Source organism: Nematostella vectensis, chromosome 3 (genome assembly GCF_932526225.1).
Source record: "Nematostella vectensis chromosome 3, jaNemVect1.1, whole genome shotgun sequence".
Taxonomy (NCBI): Eukaryota; Metazoa; Cnidaria; class Anthozoa; order Actiniaria; family Edwardsiidae; genus Nematostella; species Nematostella vectensis.
This window is the reverse complement of record NC_064036.1, coordinates 9,569,890-9,595,767: the sequence shown is the minus strand read 5'-3', so window position 1 is coordinate 9,595,767 and position 25,878 is coordinate 9,569,890. Positions and strand designations below refer to the sequence as shown.

General features: G+C 40.3%; 2 protein-coding genes across 6 annotated transcripts; both read right to left on the bottom strand.

Annotated features, from left to right (window-relative positions):
* Positions 1–964: 964 nt before the first annotated feature.
* LOC5513255 (pleckstrin homology domain-containing family M member 2) lies at positions 965–22,248 on the bottom strand. Of its 5 annotated transcripts, none has more exons than XM_048725190.1 (25): positions 22,005–22,248; positions 20,696–20,798; positions 20,217–20,332; positions 19,673–19,782; positions 18,905–19,004; positions 18,780–18,804; positions 18,369–18,431; positions 18,025–18,070; positions 16,769–17,383; positions 15,835–16,146; positions 15,108–15,244; positions 14,535–14,625; positions 12,992–13,080; positions 12,715–12,797; positions 12,411–12,546; positions 12,192–12,282; positions 9,476–9,560; positions 9,135–9,165; positions 8,368–8,402; positions 8,224–8,284; positions 7,065–7,169; positions 5,106–5,180; positions 2,958–3,077; positions 2,577–2,696; positions 965–1,302 (listed from the first exon to the last, which is right to left on the bottom strand). In XM_048725190.1, exons 2-25 carry the CDS (start codon positions 20,768–20,770, stop codon positions 1,204–1,206), a joined length of 2,820 nt encoding a protein of 939 aa, XP_048581147.1. In that variant the 5' UTR covers positions 20,771–20,798; positions 22,005–22,248; the 3' UTR covers positions 965–1,203. The 5 variants fall into 5 exon arrangements, with proteins under 5 accessions (XP_048581147.1, XP_032238661.2, XP_048581148.1 ...); XM_032382770.2 differs by having other exon boundaries at positions 13,010–13,080; XM_048725191.1 differs by having other exon boundaries at positions 15,835–16,143.
* A 1,400-nt stretch (positions 22,249–23,648) lies between these two features.
* On the bottom strand, positions 23,649–25,602 carry LOC5513254 (prolactin-releasing peptide receptor). Its single transcript, XM_001633451.3, has one exon. It carries the CDS (start codon positions 24,946–24,948, stop codon positions 23,914–23,916), a length of 1,035 nt encoding a protein of 344 aa, XP_001633501.2. The 5' UTR covers positions 24,949–25,602; the 3' UTR covers positions 23,649–23,913.
* Positions 25,603–25,878: the final 276 nt, after the last annotated feature.

The following is a 25,878-nucleotide window of genomic DNA, read 5'->3' as shown; positions in this document are numbered from 1 at the left end:
CCAGAATGCTTTTCAATTCGTAAAGGCATCTTCGTGGTTTTACAAGCCTTCAAGGAGTGGACATTGTGTTTTGAGGCCATGGAAATGAACCTGGAGGATCAGAATAAAGGTATCTATTTGTGTCTTGAGCTGTGTTTGCTGATCTCTCTCCCTTGTGTTGTATTTTGAGCGTTTTATTGAGAGGGGTGATTCTGCTTTTCTTTCCTTGTTCGATTTGAAATTTGTCAAAGAACCTGTGCTATTATTTGGCTTAAGAGTAGTTGCCAACACCTTGGTTGGATGCATATCTTCAAGACCATTTATCCCTTAGACTGATGCCTGAGTATCTTCATCTTGTTGTGTTTAGTTTGCATTTATGAATTTTTTGGGTTGTGGGTACTTCCCAAAGCCGGTACAGGCCGGTTAAGGGGTCAATGTGTTAAAGAAACTGGAGCAAATTACATCTATCTGAGGTCTTGGTATATAAAGGAGTTGATAGAAACTGGAGCAAATTACATCTATCTGAGGTCTATGTGTACTAAGGAGTTGATAGAAACTTGAGCAAATTACATCTCTGAGATCTTGGTGTATAAAGGAGTTGATAGAAACTGAACAAAGTACATCTACCTGAGATCTTGGTGTATAAAGCAGTTTAAAGAAACTGGAGCAAATTACATCTATCTGAGGTATTGGTATACAAAAAAGTTTAAAGAAACTGGAGCAAATTACATCTTTACGCTCCCAAACAATACCGCGTCATGTGAATAACAAACATTTTGGCTGGTCACAACGGCTGTAAAAAGAACTTGCCTTTGTATTGTTAGATCCTTTCTTTTTTTTAAAAAAAATGCTTTCAACATGTCTCAAGGCTACTATTTTTGTTTTTACCAAACGCTTGAAAATCTATGATTTTAATAGAAATAACACCAGTTTAAATTCCTCAAAGAAAATCAGGAGTGTACGTTAAATGAAAAAATAATGACTATTTCGGTACTGAGTGTATTTATTTGTGTTCATGTTTACATAAAAATAGAGTAAAAAAAAATGGTTCACACTGGATAAAAAACTTGCACGATATATTTTACATTGATAAATTATAAATTGGTAAATGTATGAATCGTAAATACATATTGATTCGCGGTTGTAAATAGCATTGAAGAACGTTGAAGTGTCATTTCTTTGAACGTTAATAGTATAAAAAATTCGAAATTCATGCAAAGGCTGTTAAGATATTTTTGTATAAAATTGCTCGATTTTCCTAACTCGTTCCCGTGCGTCTTTGCGCGCCGGCACGTCACCCAGTACCAGGAACTGTAAATCCACCTGATCATGAAACAAACAGAAGAAATCATTTCCATCTAGTTATCCAGTGGAAGGAGGATGGGGGATGTGCCGCCGGGTGTGAGAATTTCAGATATTTTGTCCTAAGCAGGGTATGATATTTCAGATATTTTGTCCTAAACAGGGTATGATATTTCAGATATTTTGTCCTGAACAGGGTATAATATTTCAGATATTTTTTCCTGAACAGGGTATGATATTTCAGATATTTTGTCCTAAACAGGGTATGATATTTCAGATATTTTGTCCTGAACAGGGTATGATATTTCAGATATTTTGTCCTAAACAGAACGGGGTCAGGTTAAAGACCCTTGCGAGCACCCCTTTATCAAACAGGGGCTGAGTAATATCTGTCGGTTTTTAAAGGCGGGTTTCCATATAATCAATACGAGTTGGAGGAACAAAAAAATTCTGCATTTTCGTATCAATAACACAGATACCTAAACAAAGTTCCCTTCCCACCTCCCCACTTGGAATAAATCCCTCTTAACCTCTCTACTTAGAATAAATCCCTCTTAACCACTCTACTTGGAATAAATCCCTCTGAACCTCTCTACTACAAATAAACCCCTCTCAACCCCTCTACTTGGAATAAATCCCTCTCAACCTCTCTACTTGGAATAGTTGCCTCCCCACTTTCCTTCCTGGAATTATTTCCTTTACACTTCCCTACCTTGAATGATTCCCTCCTTACTTGCCTCTCCCCACTCCCCTACCTTGAATAGTTCCCTCCCCACTTCCCTTCCTGAAATGATTCACTTTCCTACCCGGAATTGTTCCCTCCCCACCTACATACCTGGGATGGTTCCCTCCCCACTTCCCTACCTGGAATAATCCCTTCCTCGGCTCCCTACCTGGAATAGCTCCCTCCCCACCTCCCTACCTGGAATAGCTCCCTCCCCACCTCCCTACCTGGAACGGTTCCCTCCCCACTTCCCTACCTGGAATAATCGCTTCCTTGGCTCCCTACCTGGAATAGCTCCCTCCCCACCTCCCTACCTGGAATAGCTCCCTCCCCACCTCCCTACCTGGAATAGCTCCCTCCCCACCTCCCTACCTGGAATAGCTCCCTCCCCACCTCCCTACCTGGAATGGTTCCCTCCCCACTTCCCTACCTGGAATAATCCCTTCCTCGGCTCCCTACCTGGAATAGCTCCCTCCCCACCTCCCTACCTGGAATAGCTCCCTTCCCAGCTCCCTACCTGGAATGGTTCTCTTCTACCTGGAACAGTTCCCCCCCCCCCCCGGCTCCCTACCTGGAAAAGTTCCCTCCACGCTCCAGCCACTGTTGACTCAAACTTGCCCAGTTCATACTCAGTCCTGAAACACAGCAACCAGGCGGCCTCCGTGTCATGGAGTTCACTGTACTGGAATTTCTGTAGGGGTAATTGACATGGTTAGTGAGAGGAACTTGGAAAGGGAATTATTGACAGTGAGATCTTATAGTGGGGATTTGGGTTAGAGACTTCTGCACAGGTGATGTTTAGCGTAAGTCCTTAATGAAACCTAAAACCTTGGAGAAACGATTCATCAGAAGTTTATTTTATCGAAGGTACAATCGGGAATCACCGGTTAGCGGGATGTTCTAGTTATCGAGGTTTTAATCTATCTTCTTTGCACTGCACTGTTTAACATACCACGATGCAGTAATTCCTTATTTGGTTATCCACGAATATCCGGGTCACACACTGAAGGGAGCAACAGCTGATGAGCTGGTAGGAGGCGGGTTCACTCGATTGACACAGGCAAACTACCAACTGAAAAATATCCCAAGTGAGTATTTAGCAGGTTTAAATATCTTACAGTGTGTACAAAAACAAGGGCAGTGAGACAGGGATTTTTATTTTTATCTTGTGATACAATTCGCTTAGCAAAACAAAAAAGAAAATTCACAGTACGCAGTCACTCTTAAATAAATAGTAAATAAGCATAATAAGATAACTATAACTATCTTTGTTTATTCAAATAGGGCATACCATTCAGATTTGATTGTAAATATCTTTAATTAATTAATATCGTTTAAAGCCTTGAAGGCCTTTGTTAATTTAATCAATAGCGGGCAAAAGACCTTGAGCTCTGTTTTTACTTTGAGCATGAAAATTTTCTCGACTAATCCTCCATATACTGCAAATGCATTTTCTGATAATAATCAGATAAGAGTTAAACGTGGTTTTAAGCACGAATGTGTTTAGCATAAATGACTCTGTTGAAACAAAAACACAATAGATTCTAATTACTAGTGCAAAAACTACAAATAAAGTACGAAAAAAAACTAGGGCAAAGAGTAGAGCAGCTTAAACTCAGTAGTCCAACTTTTTAGTTTATATTTATAATAATTGTAACACGCAGGTCCATTTTGTAATTTGGAATGGTTTAATTAGAAATGGAATACAAACATAATAAAAATCAGGCCGGAGTGAATTCACTAAGCTTTATGTACAAAAGCTATAAGAAAAACACAAAGAAAAACTTTATTAAAAAGTATATTAAACTCAGAGGCCCTTATTGCATATATGTGAGGCCCGCAACACAACACAAGATTAATATATGGCAGTGCTAGCTGGATGCTAGCTGGGAAGATGAGAAAAGTTTTGAGTTCACTGAAAAGAAGTTCTACTCTCCCGTCAATTAATGAAGATAAGAACGATGATACCATCCAGGATTTTTGCGAGACGTTCAACTTGGTTTCCAGTGAGGATAACTTAGGACCCCTTGAGGTTCGCTCATCAAATATCACAACTTTACAGAGTAGTGGGTTCTCCACGAGGCCGTATGAGCACAGGTCAAAAGCTCGAAAAGCCACTAGAGCACCGAACATGAGGCGAAAAAGTGAGCCATTGACAGTGCTTGCAAAGGACTTAGGGAAACTAAAACATACCGTAAGACGGAAAAGCATCCCGCCGTCAACAAATCAAAAAAAGGAACGTACCCAATCACCAACCTACAAGCATGTACTTATAGATCTCTGTCTAAAAGAAGATGCGCAGAAAACCGCTAAGAGGTTATTTGAACAAGAGCTCGGCCTTGATGACGCAAAATTACGCGATCTATTATCACGTTTTCACGATGGAGGTCAATCCATGCAATATCACGAAACGAAGAATAAAATGAAGATGTCCCAAGAAAGAGAAACGACATATGGGGAAGCGGTTAAAAAAGGCTTGAAATTACCGGCGATTTTGGAGGTGAGATATTCCGACCCTGTTCGAAAAAACCCTCGCAGGGAAACTCAGCGACTTAGAACATCCTTCAAGCATGAGAGCCTTGCGACAAACAAGCGAGGGCGAGACCACAAGAGGCGAAAGGGGCGAATGTCGAAAAAGCGTGGCCACATCGAGGAATAGCTAAAGACTATGTAATGAAGCAGTGGTCAGCGGAGAAAAGTACGCACATGCGTGTGGACAAGTAAATTAAAGGGGGGCGCGCCGCCTATTCTGTTGTTCAATCCATCTATCTTGGCCGTTGTGAGATGGACATCATCAAAAACGATCTTGGGGCAAATTCCACGACGATTGGTCATGGGTACCATTATACCCCTAGGGGATGAAGTATAACTTAATTGAATTTTACATTAAAACTTTTTTGTTCTGTCGTCTATGGGATTAAGCAATTAACTTTTTTCTAACAAATAATTGAAACACCTTTTTGGTTTAAGAATGCAATTTGCCGTTTGCTCGTAGGCATTTTTTATTAGGTGTATACGGCTCAGCCATATTAGAAACCTAGTTTCGCTCCCCGCCTTTCATACCCCTACGGGGTATGCTATGTGTATAAAACCCCCTCACCTCGTCTTTTGTGGCAATTAAGCAGCAAGGGACACAATGCATGATGGTACACCCTCTGTCGTCATCACTGTCGAACTGTTGGAAGAAGCACATAGAGAATACTACATGGAAAGTGCGCGCGTACGGCACTTTCAATGCACTTTCAAAGCACTTTCCATGCTGTATTTTTTTTTATTATATACATACGGAGAAATTTATAATAAGCTTATTACATAACATTTTATTAGACTTGGGTGCAGAGGCTCCGAGGTTTGTGCTGTTCGACGGTTCAATTGAAGACAAACAGAAACTTACATTGAAATGAATCTGTCTCGCTAATGTCACGCACGAGACTGTGATTTTAGATAGGGTTTTTTTATCTTACATCTCGCTCGGTTTTTCCCTTTGTATTGTTGTTTTCAAGACTTTCTACATAATCCTCTACAGTGTCATTGAGAGTAGCAAGTCTATTGTCTTCCATTTTGAACGCTTTGTATTCAATTTTCACAGTGAAATTTCATTCTCTAGCTCAATGGAGATCAATAACAAGTGACATGCAAAGCTACCCGTCTCCCCGCGTTGGGGTTAAAACCATTCAAATGCAGTGGAAAAATATCGTTCGTCCAATCAGAACCGCGAACGACTTTTCTTCAGGGTGAAAAAAACATCTTTCGCGCCACTGATTTGCCAAGACTAGTGAAAGATAGGGTCAGATACATTATGCTCGGAAATTTGAGCATTATGCTTTTGAGCAATGCTCATAAAAACATGGTATTATGCTCAAAATTAGGCTCGAAAAGGTGTATTATGCTCGACATAAATTATTGTTCTTTTCAAATTTTTTACCAATATTCCATGCCCGTCTATAGAAGAAATGTCGAGTTCTTGCAAGGTCGGAAGGTTTTGGACTTCTTAATTGCGATAAAGCATTCTTTGCAGCTTCTGATGTTCCAGGGGGGATGAGTCAAATCAACGAAAGGCCCAGCAAGGTCAACAGTTGTCTCTGAACTTCCAGCCATGACTCACGATGAGTGATCAAAGGAGATGACAACTGAAAGGGCTTAGCAGCCTGGCATACATTTAAAACCTGGGTACCAAACCCCCAAATCAAAACACCCAAATCATTTTGTTGGTTTGATTGGAAAGTAAAGAGCAATAACACAACAAAATCAAACAGCCACTTGATGTCCTTAGAGATTTTGTACTAATATGCCTGAAAAAATGGGTATTATGCCGGCATTATGCTCGATGCTCCAACTATAGTATTATGCTCAAAATTATGCCGGCATAATGTATCTGAGCCTAGTGAAAGAACGAAATTTTATACTGAATATGTTTTCAGTGAGTATTTCTCAGTATGTATATAATAAAATGGGATATTCAGCGAGAATTACTCGTAATGCCACGTCTTAACAGAGTACCAGCTGTAGCGAGAGTCATCATACTACATCCAAACAAACTTGAGCCGAGACAAGTACAGTCATCAAAGTGTTTCACCTGAGTTCAAGTTACGCAAAAAAAAATTTCAACTAAATTATTTTTAGGGAGGTTGTTTCCGTTATTAACATGCCAGTCACGTCGCCATTTAACGCCCCCCACATTACCGAAGCAACAAAGAATCCATTTCCATCGGCTAATTCAAGCGAATATCTGGGATATTTCAATCGATCATCGTCAATAAAAGTAATTTGAGGATGGTTGTTTTAAATTTTCTTCCAAATAGACCAAATGAACTTTCGAAAATTATTTTAAGTTCGCATCAGAACGTAGGAAAGTGCACTCTGTTTCTTTATTGGGTCTTATCTCAAGCATCAAACTAGTTTTAAATAAAAATAAAGATTTTGCGTTCTACTTCAATATCACAATTCTATTTCAAGTATTGGAAAAAAATTCATTTTTATATGATTTTTTTTTACAAAATTATGAAGCATTTTGCGTTACGCTTCAATAACAATATTTTTTTTTAATAAAGAGGCTCACCGATTGCGCGATAGACTGACAAATCTTGAAAATCCACTCGCACGCTTCATGCTCGCTGGGCGCCGCCAGGACCATGAGAGAACCTGTCCCGTCAGAGGAAACGATCTATGAAAACAATCAAATATAAAGCCAAAAGACGAGACAAGCACACCCATTGGATCATCAGAAAACCTGTCGCATACGGCCGGACGATGATAGACGTACCGGACTATCCTGCGTAGCAAGCTTTTTGTGGGTTTCAGCGGGAATAGAGAACCAGAAGTGTATGACCGAGCGAAGAATCGGACGAAGGAAGGTGATAGATTGCGCGGTCCTCCGCTGAAACCCGGCAGAAAAGCTTACTACACAGAATAGTATCGGACCATCAGACAACCTTTTCTATCAGAATGTTTTCCCTTAAATGTGCGACACACACTACCTCAGCCACCATGTAAACGTTCTAAAGGCCGATTTAGAAGCTAAGATTTTTGCCTACAACCATCGCATGCGACACGCTCGCGTCAGCATACAAAGTGGCAAAGTCTAAATCAGCTCTACAACTCCGCTACGACACGAGCTTACGACACGAAAAATTGTAGGATTTTTAAAACATGTTTCAAAACTCTACGACTTTGTGCCCATATTTGGTAAAATGAAGGAAGCATTGAGGCCAACCTTCCTTTCAGGGGGAGAGACGGGGGACGATGACTGTTTTTGTTTGCAAATATGGCGGAAATCCATACGAAGATATCGTCGGCAACCGCGTGGATCTTTGGCCAAACATGGCTCCTCTACGATGAAATAATATGACCCATTCTGACAGCCATTCCTTCGGACCCTTCTTCGTCTTTTTCCATTTGTTCACGGCGTAAAATTGCAGCAGTAATTGCTGCAGCTGCAACAGTGCGACGGCCCGCCATGTTTTTTTTTGTTGGTCCCAGTCCTCGACGAGTAAAAAGCGCCAAAGTCGTACGCAATTTCCTTGAGACGTGAACGAAAAGTCATGAATGTGTAAATCAGAGCTAAGTCTTTTCGCATGAGATGGTTGTAGGCAAAAATCGTAGCGTCTAAATCGGCCTTTATTTTACAAAACTGCAAGGTGGCTACCGTAGCGGCCACTGGTTTGTTCATGTTCATATAAGAAAAAAAAAAGTCTGCTTTTAGAGTACGGACAGTTTACCTCAAACGCAAATTTCTTCCCGGCGTCTTTAATTTGTCTGCAACCTCCACAACGCGTTCCTCTGAAAAATATTTATATGTTAACAACAATATTATAACATTAAGCATTTTCACCCGTCTTCAAATACTCACGAATTTTACTCACCTCAAGTCGATCGACACTTTGGCATTTTTATCATTCTTGAAAATAGGACAAACATTTATTACATACATGTGAAACAACTTGTTATCTAACAAATCTTGGGTATGAAATGTTCTAAATTGCTAGGAACATCTATAAGAGGCATATTTTTTTTTTCTTTTTGCATTATTCAAGAATGAAACAAATCATTTTATAAATTACAGCCAAAACATAGCATCATCTTAACCTTTCCTTTCCAGATCCAATTGTTAAAAATACTGAAGGAATTGAGATTCAATACAGTAGTCTTTTTTTATAAAGGGTAACATATGACCTTTACAAAGTTTTCTAACAAATAGCATCTAGAATAAAAAAATGCGAAAGACTAAGCAACACACACAAACACACCTTTATTTTGTTTTAGTTGTCACAAGCTGGAAGCTAGTATGAACTAGCTGGAAGCTAGTATGAACTAGCTGAAAGCTAGTATGGACTAGCTGGAAGCTAGTATAAACTAGCTTGAAGCTAGTATGAACTAGCTGGAAGCTAGAATAAACTAGCTGGAAGCTAGTATGAACTAGCTGGAAGCTAGAATGAACTAGCTGGAAGCTAGTATGAACTAGCTGAAAGCTAGAATGAACTAGCTGGAAGCTAGTATGATCTAGCTGGAAGCTAGTATGGACTAGCTGGAAGCTAGTATGGACTTTAGTATATAAAGTGACAGAAATAAAAGCAGGCCCTTGACTCACTTGGACTTCGACAACGGAAAAAATAAATACAGCAAAACTTACTTGCTTGTTGTATTGCCAAAGCGTGCCATCTCTGAAGCATAAAATGGAAGACTTTTACTAATAAAGAAAATTCAAGCTGATTGTTTTCATCTGTACATACAGTACTGTTTATGGAAACAGTGCAACGTCAAGTTCATCCCTTTTGCGCTCACTAGTCTCAATAAAAGATCCTTTTATGATAGTGTTAGCAAACAATAAAAAAATCAATTAAAACAGTGTTAGCAAACGATAAAAAAATTCAATTAAAACAGAGACGTTATCACCATGTCCATCACATAGACCTTGGCAATGACATGTGTATCAGGACAGAAGACATGTCCCGCATGTAACATTCAACTCACGTTAGTATGAAGTATCCCGTCGTCCATTTCAAGCTCATCCCCAAGTACTGGTGATGTTTGTATTCCAGTGTTCCCTCCATGACGCCTGCGCAGAGAGAATGTATTTTTTTTTTAATTAAATCGGATGTCACGATATTTATTGTTTTTAAAGTGGTGAGATGATGAGGTGAGATGATGTGATAGCCACCTGACTAATAAGGTCATAGATATTATATGATCAATCCAGCAAAACGCTGAGAATGTAGCCATAATAAGTTAAATAACAGTAGACCCTTCTTAGGATTATACACTATATTATATGGGAGTAATTTTAATATCCAAAAAAACCTTAAAATTTAATAACAAAAATAAATACCGTGACCTCCCATTTGAATGATTAAAATCAAGTGAAATACAATCGAACCCATTAATAAAAAAAAAAACGTGCCTTCGTAGGCTAACACAAGGGGTCAGTACGCAGCTCTTACAAGCTGCAATTTGATTGGGCAAATGAACAATATCCGCACCTCGACACAAAGAACGAGAAGAATAGAGACAAAAGAACTCCTTTGTAGAATAAAGATAATAGGAGACAAAGCAGCTGCGTACCTACTCAACACAAGAGTTTACCCGCTACATCCATCAACTTTAACGCTCTCCTATGCCTTGACGGGGGATTGCCCCTTACACCTGCTCTAGCTGCGTTATATTTCCATTAACACAAAACCGTAACAGCAGTGAAAATTGCAATAAATGATTTATTATTCACAGGCAGAAATCGTTCTTCCATGTGCCCTATGAAGACCAAGAGCAAAACTACGAGAAACAATGCCACACGCCGAGAAATACGCGAAAGAAAATCCATTTCCAATTAGTACAAGTTTGCTAACTTGTAATCAATAATAAATGATCAGCTTGCAAGATAAACAAAGTCCATATTGTATGCTCTAGTAATCAATAATAAATGATCAGCTCGTAAGATGAGTAAAGTCCATATTGTATACCTTCGTGTAATTACACGCATTTATAAGGAGTGGGCCGAAGCAAGGTGTGACAGAGAGCACCAAGGTGTAAGAAGATGCTCAACATCAAAGTAATGACTAGTGCCCCTGAAAATAGAACTGCAACCATGCAGAAGTCTCTCACACAAGAGGACCTCGTGCGACTTGGCGTAATGTCTACGGCTGTTACCCTCATCATAGCTGGGAACACACTCGCCCTTCGAGTATTCCTCAGGAAGTCGTTTCGGATGAAGAAGAGCAACTACCTTTTGATTAACCTGACTTTCGCTGACCTCTTTCTCGGGATCATGGGAATTCCCCACATCGCCATCACTAGCAGTCAGGTGTTCATAGAAGATAGATGGAAACCAGTTATGCCCATCCTAACCAGCTTTGGCTTCAGTGCTTCTTTGGCTTTCCTGGTCTCCATCTCCTTAGAGAGGACGTATGCGGTGTTTTTCCCAATGAAGCACCGTGTCGCCACTAGCAGGCAGTATTGCACTTTCTCGGTTTTCACCTGGGCCATGGCAGCAGTCGTGGCATGTCTTTCCGTGGAACAACAAGATAAAGACATTGCGAGGACTTTGCATGATAGGACTTTCCTTGCTATCACGATTATTACCCTGATATTTCTTGGCTTAATCGTGGTCAGTTACTTCTCCATCTGGTTCAAAGTGACCTTCTTCAAACCCATCAACAAGCACCAGGCGTGGAAAGCTAACAGCAAACTTGCCAAGACGCTGTTCATTTTAACAGTTGCGTCCCTTGTAACCTGGCTACCTCGGTTCATCTACCAGTTCATGAATAATGCCGAAAAACCTGGTCCCACCATAGCATCTCATTACTTCTACCTCGTCATCCTCAGTAATTCATTCATTAACATTATCGTGTTTACTCTTCGTATGCCGTTATTTCGATCAGAGATCAAATCCATCGCTCGGTCGCTTTGTGGCCGCCAGATAAAGCGTGGAGTCAGAGTAGAACACTGTAGCCGCGTAAACCAATCAGAGCCTCTCAAACTATTATCGGCAAGACAACTTTCGCCCAAGATATAAATAATGCCATTTAAAGCACACCAAATTTATTCAAGTGAAAACTCAGAATAATGCGTCATTATCCGTACAAGAAATAACAGATGAGTCAATAGTGTTAAAAAAATCCGAATAACTAAGAGTTCTGAGAGCTCTTGTTGCAGTTTCGAGTTTGTAAGGTATTAAAGTCATTCATTTTCTTGCAATCATTATTATTATATCAACATCTTTAAATGTAACTTTAATCTTTAAAACACGCTTGTATAGTAAATAAAGGGACGATTGATCTGTAGATGCTATGTGGGACCTTGGCCTCAACGGAAACTGATTTTTTTTTACTGTGTAAAAAACAATAAACTTATTGCAGTTATCAAAAAAAGTCCATCTGCGGACAAAAGATAAGAACTGTGCTACGTAATCTATTAAAAGTCAATTAAAAGTCTTGGAAACCATCGGGTAGTCAATTAACTAGTCTTGGAAAACCTCGGGCAGTTAATCAAAAAGTCTCTGAAAACCTTGGGCAGTCAATTAAGCTAGGGAATCTTCGGGCAGCCAATTAAAATAAGCTAGGGATTCTTCGGCAGTTGATAAAAATTAGCGCTGGAGCCTTCGTGTAGTCAAGAAAAATAAAGCAAATTACACGTAAATGCATACACAGACTAGCTCGAGAAACACTTGTACCGGCAACCTACACTTGACACTTACTTTGAAAACTGATCACCTCGATGTTCGCGTCAGGCCCAGAGAGGCCGCACCAGTGGGCGAGAGAGTAGCAGAGCACATTGGAGTTTGCAGTCTAGAGATGGAATAAGGCATAGTGGACAAATACATTAAGAGAATCGCATTGGAGTTGGCAGTCTGCAGAAAGAATAAGGCATATAATCGACCAATACGGCAGATCACACTCGAGTCGCCAGTCCTTACCTGTAGCTTGTCATGGTGCGCCATCCATCTACTTATGTCCGTCTCTTGCTGCACGGCGATATTAGACACGAGATTGGACAGCGAGGGGGCGGGACTAGCACGCGACACGTGTGACGTCAGACTCGTGATGAAAGCTCTGGGGGGGAAAGGTGGTGATAAACATGCGGTGGGCACTTTTGGAATTAAAAACTGGCTTTTTCAGTCGTTATGTGTAGGCAGGCCAACGCCCACCTGGCGTTTTCATATTTTATTAAACTTTCATAGAACAAGCGTGCCCCTTTACCGGTATGTAACCATAGAGTACCTTGTACAGGCTTCGTCCCCAAAGCAAATTGTGAACTGTTGGTTCCTTGACGAGACAGTTACTGTTTGACAATTGAGTCCAATCTGGAACAACATGTAAAAATGTATGTTTAAGTATAATCATACGTATGATTTGCATGGACCCGCCCCCAAAGTTTGATTGACTGCGAGCCCCAATCGAGGCAAGGGTTTTGGAACCGCAGTGTTAGCCTAACAACGAATCTGGCTGTTAGATTATGCATTTATAAATGTACAAAAAAAGAGACAGCAAATATTACTTCAAAACTCCTTCGCACCTCCACTTTCCTTAGAGTCGCATATGATATGGAGATATCCGTATGGAAGCTTGCCTCTGCTCTGAAGGATACTAGAAAAGAAAAATATAAGTCTCATAAAGAAAGTTATTATACACCTATTGTAAATGGCATTAAGAAAATCCATGGGGTAGAAAAGTATCTTAGAAATTCATTATACACCTATTTGCAAATAAGGTGGCACTCGTAGAATCCATGGGGAAGCAAAGTCTCATAGTGTTTCTAAGAAAGCTTTTATACACCTAATTGCAAATAAGGTGGCACTCGTAGAATCCATGGGGAAGCAAAGTCTCATAGTGTTTCTAAGAAAGCTTTTATACACCTAATTGCAAATAAGATGGCACTCGTAGAATCCATGGGGAAGCAAAGTCTCATAGTGTTTCTAAGAAAGCTATTATACACCTAATTGCAAATAAGGTGGCACTCGTAGAATCCATGGGGAAGCAAAGTCTCATAGTGTTTCTAAGAAAGCTATTATACACCTAATTGCAAATAAGGTGGCACTCGTAGAATCCATGGGGAAGCAAAGTCTCAAAGTGTTTCTAAGAAAGTTATCATACACCTAATTGCAAATAAGGTGGCACTCGTAGAATCCATGGGGAAGCAAAGTCTCATAGTGTTTCTAAGAAAGTTATTATACACCTAATTGCAAATAAGGTGACACTCGTAGAATCAATCCATGGGGAAGCAAAGTCTCATAGTGTTTCTAAGAAAGTTATTATACACCTAATTGCAAATAAGGTGGCACTCGTAGAATCCATGGGGAAGCGAAGTCTCAAAGTGTTTCTAAGAAAGTTATTATACACCTACAGTAATTGCAAATAAGGTGGCACTCGTAGAATCCATGGGGAAGCAAAGTCTCATAGTGTTTCTAAGAAAGCTTTTATACACCTAATTGCAAATAAGGTGGCACTCGTAGAATCCATGGGGAAGCAAAGTCTCATAGTGTTTCTAAGAAAGTTATTATACACCTAATTGCAAATAAGGTGGCACTCGTAGAATCCATGGGGAAGCAAAGTCTCATAGTGTTTCTAAGAAAGTTATTATACACCTAATTGCAAATAAGGTGGCACTCGTAGAATCAATCCATGGGGAAGCAAAGTCTCAAAGTGTTTCTAAGAAAGTTATTATACACCTACAGTAATTGCAAATAAGGTGGCACTCGTAGAATCCATGGGGAAGCAAAGTCTCATAGTGTTTCTAAGAAAGCTTTTATACACCTAATTGCAAATAAGGTGGCACTCGTAGAATCCATGGGGAAGCAAAGTCTCATAGTGTTTCTAAGAAAGTTATTATACACCTAATTGCAAATAAGGTGGCACTCGTAGAATCCATGGGGAAGCAAAGTCTCATAGTGTTTCTAAGAAAGCTTTTATACACTTAATTGCAAATAAGATGGCACTCGTAGAATCCATGGGGAAGCAAAGTCTTGTAGTGTTTCTAAGAAAGTTATTATATACCTAGTTGCAAATAAGGTGGCACTCGGGCACATGGAAGAAGACCATACCTTTCCTAAGCAGATAGACCGCATAGTTAGTGAGCATGACGTACGCGGATTGCAGCTGACCAAAGTGATGTCCAGTGGTGACGTGGAACATCTGAGAGAAAACATTTATTCACTGTGAAAAAGAGGAGTGCTACTTAATTAATTAGACGAGGGGGTTGTGAACGGATGCGAGGTCCCGGCAAGGCAGACCCCGATAATTAATAAGGAGGATTTCTAAGACGAAAAAGAGCGTAGTTGGTGCAGTTCGCAGATCATTGCTCTGTAATGCGTTATTACGTCTTTTCTTTGTTCAGAGAGATTTTCTCCCTCGACAAAAAAAATTCAATTTAGTACTAAGTCGTATGGGCGGCTGCCTTATGCACCTTGATTTGCATTGGACTGCCTTTGGCTTGACCACGTTGCCAGTATTCGCTATTTAGCAATCCAGTTGCCAAGGAGTGTTATCAGCGCCCCACATTTATTTTCAACTAGATTGTTTATAATTCATAGCACCAATAATCCCTAGATTATTTCAAGAACTAAGCTACGCTTAGATTTAAAGGCCAGCGTTTGTATCTCTTGTCCAAATTTCACCTGCTGGAACTGTTCGTCGCTGTGTTTGAATATTTCCAATGATAACACCAGCACAGTATTGGCATCCACGTGACTGTCACACAGGTTACCCGGCGTATCTTGCAAAGTCTGGCGCTTAGGCAGCCCTAAGATTATCCCTGCAAAACAGGAATTGACTGTTTCAATACAAAAAGAGTAAAGCTAGAGAAATTAAAACCGGGTTCATAAGCTTCTCGGGCAAATGTAAACAGCAAATTCTTTGTATAAATATATAATAATATATAAATAAGCCCCCCCCCAAAAGATGCGAAAAATAGGCCATTCCAGCTATAAGCGTGCGCGCATACTCACCATGGAAACCTAACTCAACTACCGGCATGCAGCGCGTGCTTCGTTTGCGAGCGCTGCATTCTGGTAGTTGAGGTAGTTTTCTTTGGTAATGCTGGCGCAAACTTATAGCTGGAATGTCCTATTAAATAAAGGCCCGAATCATTAAGGTAAAATGAGTTAGCGAATATCTACATAGGTTGGCACAAGGTTCAGGACCAGACCTTGGTTTATATTTTGGCCCGCAGGGGCTTTGTCTTGAAGCCAATGAGTGCAGAAGAAGTTTTACAAGACAAACACAACTGAAAATATTCGTCCTATGAAAGAAGGGCTCCCTGTAAACTTATCCTACTTGGTAGTGTTTGATTTGACTAGTTGACATGGATTTGTTTGTTCAAAGTGACATAACAAGTATACATACCTTCATACTCAGTTGAGCTCTGTAGCATTGAAAGACTCGAGGTTTCACCCTCATCTTCGTCAACTTTGTCTCTCCCTCTATTCTCCGTACTCTCCTTGGGGAGAGTAATCTCGTCATTATGACACTCGAGAACAGTAGGTTGAACGACAAGTTCTGTGCTCAGGTTGTAGCTAGAGCCAAAGTCAGCATCGCGACAGAATTGATCTAGAGAATCCCCTGAAACTGCACTGCAAATGCTGTCTGAGTCTTCCCCCGTTTGGTCGGATACGAACGATGAGGCTCGCTCATGAGCACCTTCTGAACGAACTCCTGCTGAAAAAACAACAACAATAACAGAAATTAACTCATTAATAATTGCCTTTGCTGAAACTGAGTGCTAAATTACGAGATCGCATGGCGAAGGATAAAATTGAAAGAATAAGAAGGGGTACTCTGTTGCATGAATATGGCACTGAACAAAATTGTTGGTACTCGCGGTACCTGTAATAAACTGGGAGCCCAGGGGGGGGGGGGGGGGGTAGGCTTATAGATGCCCTGCCAACTTTGACCATGCTCCGGTAAGACATTTCGCTTGTACATTTCTTGTGTTCCAAAAATACATCCCCCCTTCCTGAATAGGATTGCGTCGATTAACTTGTTTTTTTTTTTTTTTAATAGCAATAAAAACTAAAAACAGTATATGAAAAGATCATAGACACAGCTAAACACTAAACTTTCAACGAACCTTGTAGTAAGATACCAACATTTTATGTCATATTTTTACATTATATGTTTTTTTCTGTGTTTTGAGCGTTTAAACCCTGAAAAATGGGGCAGCTGTCATGATTCCTTTTTCCAGTAAGACAACCAATTGCAAATTTGTGTTTCATGATATTATACCTGACTCACTAATTGTGATAGCTATTAAGTTATCGTCGTAGTATTGAGTACGAACCTCCGTGCTGTCCACCGGGAAGTCTTAGCCTTGAGTCTGCCTTGGAACTGGTTTCTGTGGACCTTGCTCTTTCTCTTTTTCGTCGATAAGGTCTACGCATGTGTCTACGGTTCGTCCGTTGCTCGTGGCTGAACACAATGTCCACCTCATCCATAGATATCTCTGACAGATTACTACCGATCCTTGGCCGATACTCCTCGGTAGGGCGCTCGTAAGCTGGCATGGCATCCACATCCAGCAGGGTATACTTCGGGTCCATGCACGCTAAGGCCTCTTGGTCGGTCGAAAGGCGGTGGCCCTGGTGTCCTCCTGTTGTAAATTTACTCGAATCATGAACACCGCGAAGCTCATACGATTCTTGACCCTTCGATTGTTCACGGCTGCCTTGTTCTTTCGTGTCAGAAAGTGAGAGCGACCCTATTGCCGTGTCGACGGATTCATCCTCTGTGCTGACGGGACTGGTGGGAGCTGTGAGTGTAGATGAGGTCGAGACGCTACTGGACAAGCTGGCACTTCCTTCTCTTGAGTGACTTGGTGTGCGAGGAGAGGTAACATTCTTGACAGGCAGTCTGTTACTCCCATGTGGTAACAGATTTGAGTTGAGTGTGGTTTGCTCTTCAAGTATTTGAAAGAATATAAAAAATGTCAGTCGATTTGTACCGCTCCAGGAATTATGGATTCTCAGGGGAAATCGTAAGTCTAGGTGTCGTAGTAAATGCAGTCCAACACTGTGGACCTGCAGGTGGTTTCCCTAAAGAGCCATAGTCAGCCACACATATTTTGTTTTCAACCAATATTGGAATAATAATGAGAAGAAATCTCAAAATAACCACCTGAAAATAAAGTCCCAGGCTTTCCTACGCACAAAGGCTAAAAGTATTTGCTTTTTAACTAGAACATTTGATACCTATTAAATGCCACTTGTCTCTGTTTAGGTTGGCCGCTTATTGGGATTCTACAACAAGGATATTCTGCATCAAATCAGTTTGAACCGCTTGTGACTCCCACGAAAACCGACCTTAGAGCCGTTTCGTTCCGCGAGCTACAGTAATCCGCAACGCAGGTGCGAGCTTTCCGTTTATAAATGGCGTTTGTTTCGCAAGCATTCTGCGAGCATTCCGTAACACGGGCGCAAGCTTACCGTATACGGGCCACAAGTGTTCCGTGATGCAAGCGCGAGTTTGGCCAAAAAACGGAAAATTCTAAGGTTGGTTTTCCCGGGAAGGGTCACCTTTTCAAATATGAGAAAGTCTTACTTGGTGTATGGAGCTGAACTCCGCCATATCCCAAATATGGCGTATCCTGAGAGAAAAAAAATCATTTTAATTGTTGTTTATAGAAAATATTTGTAATAGATATAATAAAAAATAGCAATTTTCTTTTTTGATTTAAATCTAAATTTAAACAACATTGATTATCCAACTACAGTAAGATAAAGGCATTGATATGGGTGAGATGAAAAGGGAGTCTAGAAAACCGCCATACAGAGTACAATTCATCTTTGACAACTGAACAGAAAGAGATCTAAAGTCCTTCCTATTGAAGTACAATAAATATGGCAGCAGCTTCCTATTGAAGTACAATAAATATGGCAACTTACCTGGTCTAGAGCGAGGCCAATAAAATCCAGACCTGACACAAGCGTTTGTAGAATACCAAGCCTCTGTTTCAGCAAAGAGAAAACGTGTGAGAAATACAGTAGTGGCATAGAGAAAAACACAGAAAGGGGGTAAACAGTGATAGCCGGAGTTAAGACCAATAGTAATAATCAGGGTGACAACAAAAGATTCTGAAAAAAATGGAAAGATAACACACACTGTGAAAGCAGAAATAAATTTATTTAAAAGACATAGCTGGCACCGCTGAGGGAATGAACCCTGGTACCACCAATGCTGTCTCCCTACCAGCATTAACGTGATGTCCTTTTAAAGAAGGTATAGTATACATAGAAAAATGTATGGTGCTTTCTTCATGCCTTATTAAAAAGAGAGTACATTAGTACTGTACTAACCTCATTGTCTCGCATAAATGCATACCTTTAAAAAACAACAAAAGCAGACTGTATAAAAGACAAAGAAAAATAACCAAGAAAAGGACATTGAATGCTCAATCCAGTAGGATAAATGGATTACTTACTTTGAGTAATACTTCTTGACAGACTTTGGTTCATTAAGAAACATTCTCATATAACTTTCAAGTACACATTCTTTGATGGCCATAAATATCCAAACACGGCCTGCAAAATAAAAAAAAATATCATATCACAAAGCATTTAAATGCTTATAACTCTTTAAATCCTAACAACATCAGAATGACCCATCTTGGAACTGAGGATCAAAATCTTTGAGTAATGCCACATATGTTAAACAAGTCAATTTCAGGGCAGAGAAATCCAGAAAAAAAACTATACATGTCTCGAATGGCATCAAACCTGTTTCAGCAGAGGGGAGAGGCCTTAAACACACTGGTCTGCCTAAAATTTCTAAAACATAGATTTTGTAGAGAAGTACTGTTCTAAGACAATCAAATATTTTTCCTGTGATACATATAATAAAGCATACATGACTTTACCTGAATAACAATATGCACCAGAATTCTACATTTCCTTTCTCTAAAAATATCTGATTATCTGAACAGTGTTTTTGTCCATTATTATTTTATATCCTTACAATTGCCCAATTCCAATTGACTGCACAGAATATCAGAAAAAGGGAGAGGAGGGGAGGGGAGTTAAAGTGAGAGATAGCAGGGTAGAGGGGGCTTAAAACAAAAAAAATGTATTTCGAAAATGAGAGGGTGAGCTGCATTACACACTCAACCCCATCCACCAACAGAAAGTGGTTCATGTGCCATATTGCACGTGTGGTAGTGGAAGGCCCAGGCCAAATGTATTACAATTCTCACCTTTATCCAAATCATTGGTGACTTGGGGATGTGAGTTGATTATCTTGATGGTTTCTGAATGAGTAAACACTTTCACGAATGGCCAGTAGCCATACTCAACTGAAACCAACCTAGAAAATGAACACACATGGTTGGTAAGAAAACCCCCCGTGTGCCACAGCACTAATGATTTTTTTAAGGCCCAGGCAAGGTACATGAAGTATACAGTGGATGTGCTTATTTCAAAATCTGTTTTATCTCTAGATAAAATATATGTGCAAGTTTCTCCCAAACCAGACCAAAACATCAATAATTAGTGTTTGTGGTGGGTAATACTGTCAGTTATTCTTACTTCCCTTTTACCAATGTAAAGCCCCCCTCATCATCATCAGTGAATCAAGTGCAACATGTACCGTACCATTACCGTACAGTATATAGGAGGCACATATTTGGGGGAAACACTAAACACATATATTTCCTCTTAGGTGAGGTGCTTACAGTATTTAGGGAAGGAACTTATTTAGGCCAGGCGCTTATTCAAGCAATTGCAGTATGCAAGACTTACCCATGGAGTAAAATGTGGTCCAGAAGGTCCATGAGACATTGCAGATGAATGTTCTTGGCTGTCACTTTGTATTCCCCATCACCAATGACATCAGCACTTTGCTGGCCAAGCTGGAGCTAAAAAGACATTTATTAATCAGTAACAGAACTTTAACAGTTCATTGGGTGCGAGAGTTACATGTACCACAATTTGCTTTACTATGAAGCCATCTCAGCTGAAATCAATACACTATTCTGTAAATCAAATGTGTTGATTTCGCTATTTTCCATTAGTGGTAGAGTAAGCAAATTGTGGTAAAAGCTCAATAAACATTTGGTACATGATCTACAGTATCATTCAGTTCTCTACGTTCTGATCAAGAGAAAGGGCATGCTTCCTTGTCCTTCTCTGCCCCCTTATCTTCCCTGAATAATGTGAATGTGCTGTGGCCCAGACCCCTACATATTGGGCCAAAACTACTGTAACCCAGGTCCACTCACAGCTTTGATCTGTTCTGCTAGTTGTGTCAAGATCTCATCTTTTAGCTTTGCACATCTCTGCTTTGTGGAAGTCATTAGTGGCCATTTGGTAAGACACAAGGGCCTGCAAAATAATATAAAATATTCATTTCCCATAATATGATTCCTAAGGTCCATATTGTTTTTACAGGGGCCTATGATTCCTAAGGGTGTCTGGGTCATAACGGTAATAACCAATAAATATATACCCCTCACCCCATCTCTTAACCGTCCTGAGACACATTTTAAGCAAAATAACTTCAAGAAAGCTTAAACTTTGTGCTTCAAACCATGGGAATAAGGATACTTTGTTAGTGATTTCTTTATAAAATAAACAAAAAAATCCCCAATTTGTGTTGAATATTTAACTAAGCGATAAAATATTTCTAAACTTATAATCCGAAATGTCCCCTGCCTTCTGAGTTAGCAAAATCCTTTTTGGTTGCTTCTTGTCATATTTCTTTTGCTCTTGTTTAAAAGCCCTAGCAGCGTTGTTTTCAAGCCTCGAAACATTTGAACGGTACTGCCGGGAATGTCATTCATTTTGACTTGGATTGTCAAGATTTTGTTGTTTATCTCATTACATGCTCTATGTGTAGCAAGCAGTGCATAGGTTCTACTATCAATAGTTTTAGGAAGCGTTTTAATAATCACAAAAGTAGGTTGAATAAGCACCCTAGATTACCAGTTAGTGAAAGAGTTAAGGATGACCTTATCTATCAACATTTTCATTGCGACATTCATTTAGGTCTTAAGTAATATAATGGTACAACTTATAGATAATTATAAATCTGAAATTGTAACTTTGGAAAAGGGAAAATTAGTTAGTCGATCTACTTGTGGGGTCTTAATAGTGACTACTTTTTTGTAGTAGAAGCCCACGTAGAGATATGCAAATTATTTTTGTCCACAGCCTGCGCTATTCTAGAATATGCACGTTTTTGTCAGTTGTAATGTTTTTGTGTCTCGCGCCACTATTCTGATGTAAATAAGCTTTCAACAATTCGCCTTCATTCTGCCCCGAAGAAGTCTCATTGAAGACGAAAATTTGGCAGAGTCGAATTCCAGTCTTTGGCCTATTGTATTCATTCTTCTGGTTCACGGACACGACTATTTGAGCTTTTTGTATTTATTCAACATAAATTGGGAATTCATTTTTATTTATTATTCGCTGACAAAGTATCCTAATTCCCGTGTTCAAACAAATATATTTATATACATTACATATTGTTTATATAGAGATATATTATGTATGAATATAGCTATGCCCTTTACAAGTTTACAAACTTACCCGATTTCGCAGAATTTAGTGAAACAGGATAGCGAGGTACTTTGTAGAGTTCATGATGCTGATCAGAAGTCACTAAATTTGATCCTTTGCTTGTAATCTCCTGGTGACACGTAAGCAGTAAATCATTTGAACGGCAAACAGAGCGATTTAAATGGAGAAATCAAGGTGGTGTGAGGCCAGGACATAAAATGAGGTAAACTTTTTCGTGGAAGGATGCGGAAAGAACGAAAACAAACTGAGGAACCAGGCATGCAAAGATTCAGATAGAACCTGGACCCTAGTAATTCGGAGGGCGACCACAGGAACACCAAACAATCATCCCCGGCTGATATTTTCGTGGATGCGTAACCGAAACCAAAATCCGGCGGCAAAGGATAATAAAAGAAACCAAGCCACTGGTGGGCCTCTCCCGGGCTTCAAAAAAAAAAAAAGAACGAGCGGCAAGCGCTTCCCCCTCCCACCCCGCCCATTAGCTGCTTGTTGCATTTTTTTCGAGTTCTCGACGTTGATATACCAGTTGATGTACAAATTCTGCTAACCTATGCCTTCGCACAAATTGTGCAAAATTGAAATGTGCTAGAGCAATTAAACCGAGCAAGCCTGAGGGTTATGATGTAGCGACTCATTTCGAAAGCACGTTTTAATTATTTGCAGCACTCCTCCCTCCCCTACCCCGTAAAAAAAATGATGTTTTGGTGCTCTGACCAGTAGGCTAAGGGGAGGTGTTACGGACTATTTGTGATATTTTGTTGTTATAGGATACCTGTGTGTTTTCTTTGATGACCGGGGCGCAAGCTCAGTAACTAGAAAAAAGCACGTCAAATTTGTTACACAACACGATCGCGCAAATGAATTGACGATTATGATCAAAGATCAAATGCGCTTGAATTGACTCATAACATCAAGCCTGCCATGTGCGCAGAAATGTCATTCTATCAGTGATTTGCGCTTGCATGCGTAACGAGTTAGCAAAATGGCGGATGACTCAGCCGGGTCGGGTAGGAAACGGAAAAGACCTGAATAAGAGTCAATTCAAGCGCATTTGATCTTTGATCATAATCGTCAATTCATTTGCAAGCTTATTTAAATCAGAATAGTGGCGCGAGACGCAAAAACATTCCAACTGACAAAAACGCGCATATTCTAAAATGGACAAAAAGAATTTACATATCTAATAAACGTCCCGTGGAGATACTGCAAAGGCATAAAAAAATCCCTTTTTGTTCTTTCCGAGGTGGTTAGAATTTTATCAGAGAATGCCCTCCCCCCCCCCCCCCCCCCCTCACCCCATATGAAGAAAACGTTGTCGTTTTGGGGGTCTGGTACCGAGGAAACTTAGTTTCTTTTCAGGGACCTTCTCAACTTACTAAAGATGGTCACAGTAACTGTTTTTCTCTTCTGGTTACAATTCATAAAGTTTACGAAGCCCCTGGTTTCCGCTCACCTAAAAAATTACAAGAATCATGCAGATTTTCCAAATAAGGAATATATTAGTTTACTTATAGGGAAGTGACCGCGTTTGACAAAAACGCTCAATTTTCTTGATATGCAAAAAATTAGGTCCACTTTTTCGGATTTCGCCCCCTCCCCCTTCCAAAAAAAATTCTGGGTACGGGCCTCCTATTCTTTTTTATATTTATTCTCTTTTTAGTGCTTTTTTGCTCTGGACCTCGAGTCTAATTGTTTTGATCACCAGTAGAATTGTGCCCTGATCTGCTATTAACAGTACGATGTCTAGTTGTTTTGATCACCCAGCGTTCTGTCCTTTTCTGCTGCTATTAGTTCTGTTCTAAGTTGTTTCGATCACCCAGCGTTCTGTCCTTTTCTGCTGCTATTAGTTCTGTTCTAAGTTGTTTCGATCACCCTTAGCATTCTACCCTGTTCTGCTGTGTGATGTCTAGTTTTTTTATCACCCAGCATTCTGTCCTGATCTGCTGTTAGTGCGGTTCTTAGGATCGGAAGCGGCGCTAACGTTTGATGGGGAAATTTCCCTCTTCCACTTCACGACTTTCCGAAAACCTTCACGATAGCTTGAGCTCTGAAAGGCGTAGATCATCGGGTTCAGACTGGAGGACAACGTAAAACAAAACTCAAGGGCCCTTTTGATCACTTCAAACGTGTATTGATTCGCTATCAGCACCTCTCGACTCGACGCAGCAATAAAAACAAAGTATATCCCGTATGGGATGTAGCAAAGGAAAAACACTGCGGTAACAGAAAGACACATCTTCGCGATCTTTTTCTTGGCCAAATTATCATCAATGGCACTTTGCTCGGAGCAAATCGTATTCGTTACGTACAACCCTTTTAGGATGTGAAAATAGCAGAATAAAATAAAAATAAGAGGAAGAAAGCCTACAGTCGTCACGGTTGCGATAATCTCAAACGACAGTTCAGTAGCAAGCTCTAGACTCAGTAGGTACAGGCACTTGTTGTACTTCTCGCTGAAGTAGTTGTTCAAAAAGTCTGGGATACTGATCGCGAGGGCGAGGACCCAAATGGCTATCAATACGTACGGGCAAGTCTCGGGAGTTAGCCTCCAATGGCGCAGAGCATTCACCAGCGCGTTGTATCTCTCAACCGCTAAAACTACCAGAGTGAAAATGGTCGCCGCGCATGGAATAGTTATAATGGCGTTCCCTGTGTAAAACACACAAAGAGCATTTCCCAATGCCCCGTGAGGATGAACCGGGGTGACAACAAAACTGTGCCATCGAGGATTACAAATGAGAACAAGCATATCTCCGAGCGCAAGGTTAACCAGGAGAAAGTTTGTTACGGTGTGCATGGTGCGATTCCGGCGAACCACTAACACCACAAGGACGTTGCCAGTCACCCCGAATACCATGTTCACAGCAAACGGAACTGCGAACGCAACGTCGACTATGCCTGTAGAGTAAGGCTTGAAATCAAGTTCTTGCGAGTTAGTGCTATTATTAGACATTGCAATCAGCTTTGTCTTGTCTTCTCTTCTAAGAATGTTCAATAGGAACTCAGTGATAAACTCGAGTAGCTTGTCTTGGGCCCTTTGCTGTGTACGGTACAATGCAAGGGCGTTGCTGCTCTGCGCCTTGATGTGCAGTCTGGTGAACGCTTGGTTTAAGACCAGTTTTCCTTTTTGTGAAAGTTCAATAGGAACTCAGTGATAAACTCGGCTTGTGAAGGGCGTTGTTGCTCAGCGCTTAGAAGAGTGGGATGCGTGTGGAAATGGCTCCAACATGCACTCATTTATACTCTGTCTGATAATTAAAGTGCGTGGTTACCAGAGGGCTATGTTTTTTTAACGTTATTGTGTGCACGCAGGAGGTCCCCGAGATGTCACCGCTAAAAGTATTAAAAACGATCAACATCTCGCCTGTTGGGTATTACATGTGTTGTTTTTGCGCAAAAACTTGGCCTCAGCATAAGGACATTGCCTTGGTTGTTTCACTAGTCCGGCTCGTTTAAAATGCTTTTTTAATATCTGTCTAAGTGTCGCTAAACCCAAACGATCCCCTCAATCATTTATATCAAGTAATTACTAGCCTCTTGAAACTTTAAAAAAAATCCAGAATTCTAGAGAGTCAAAACTACAACACTTAATGTAAGAGCTGTATTCGTGTTGTGTTGCAGTGTTATCACTGTCGTACTTAAGCTCGTCGAGAAAATAAATGTTATACCTAGTATCCCTAGGGGTAGAGGAATTGGTGTGTAGAACGGCGGTTACCCCTAAAGACGGCGAATAGGCGTAGCCACAGAAGGCTTTTTAAACCCAAATCATATAAACATTTAGGTTTAATGACTTTTACTTGCACATATTTCCTATATTTTTCAATTTACTTCTGATCTACACATACACTTCTTAAGGTAAAAGTAGTAAAACTTTGAAAAGCCC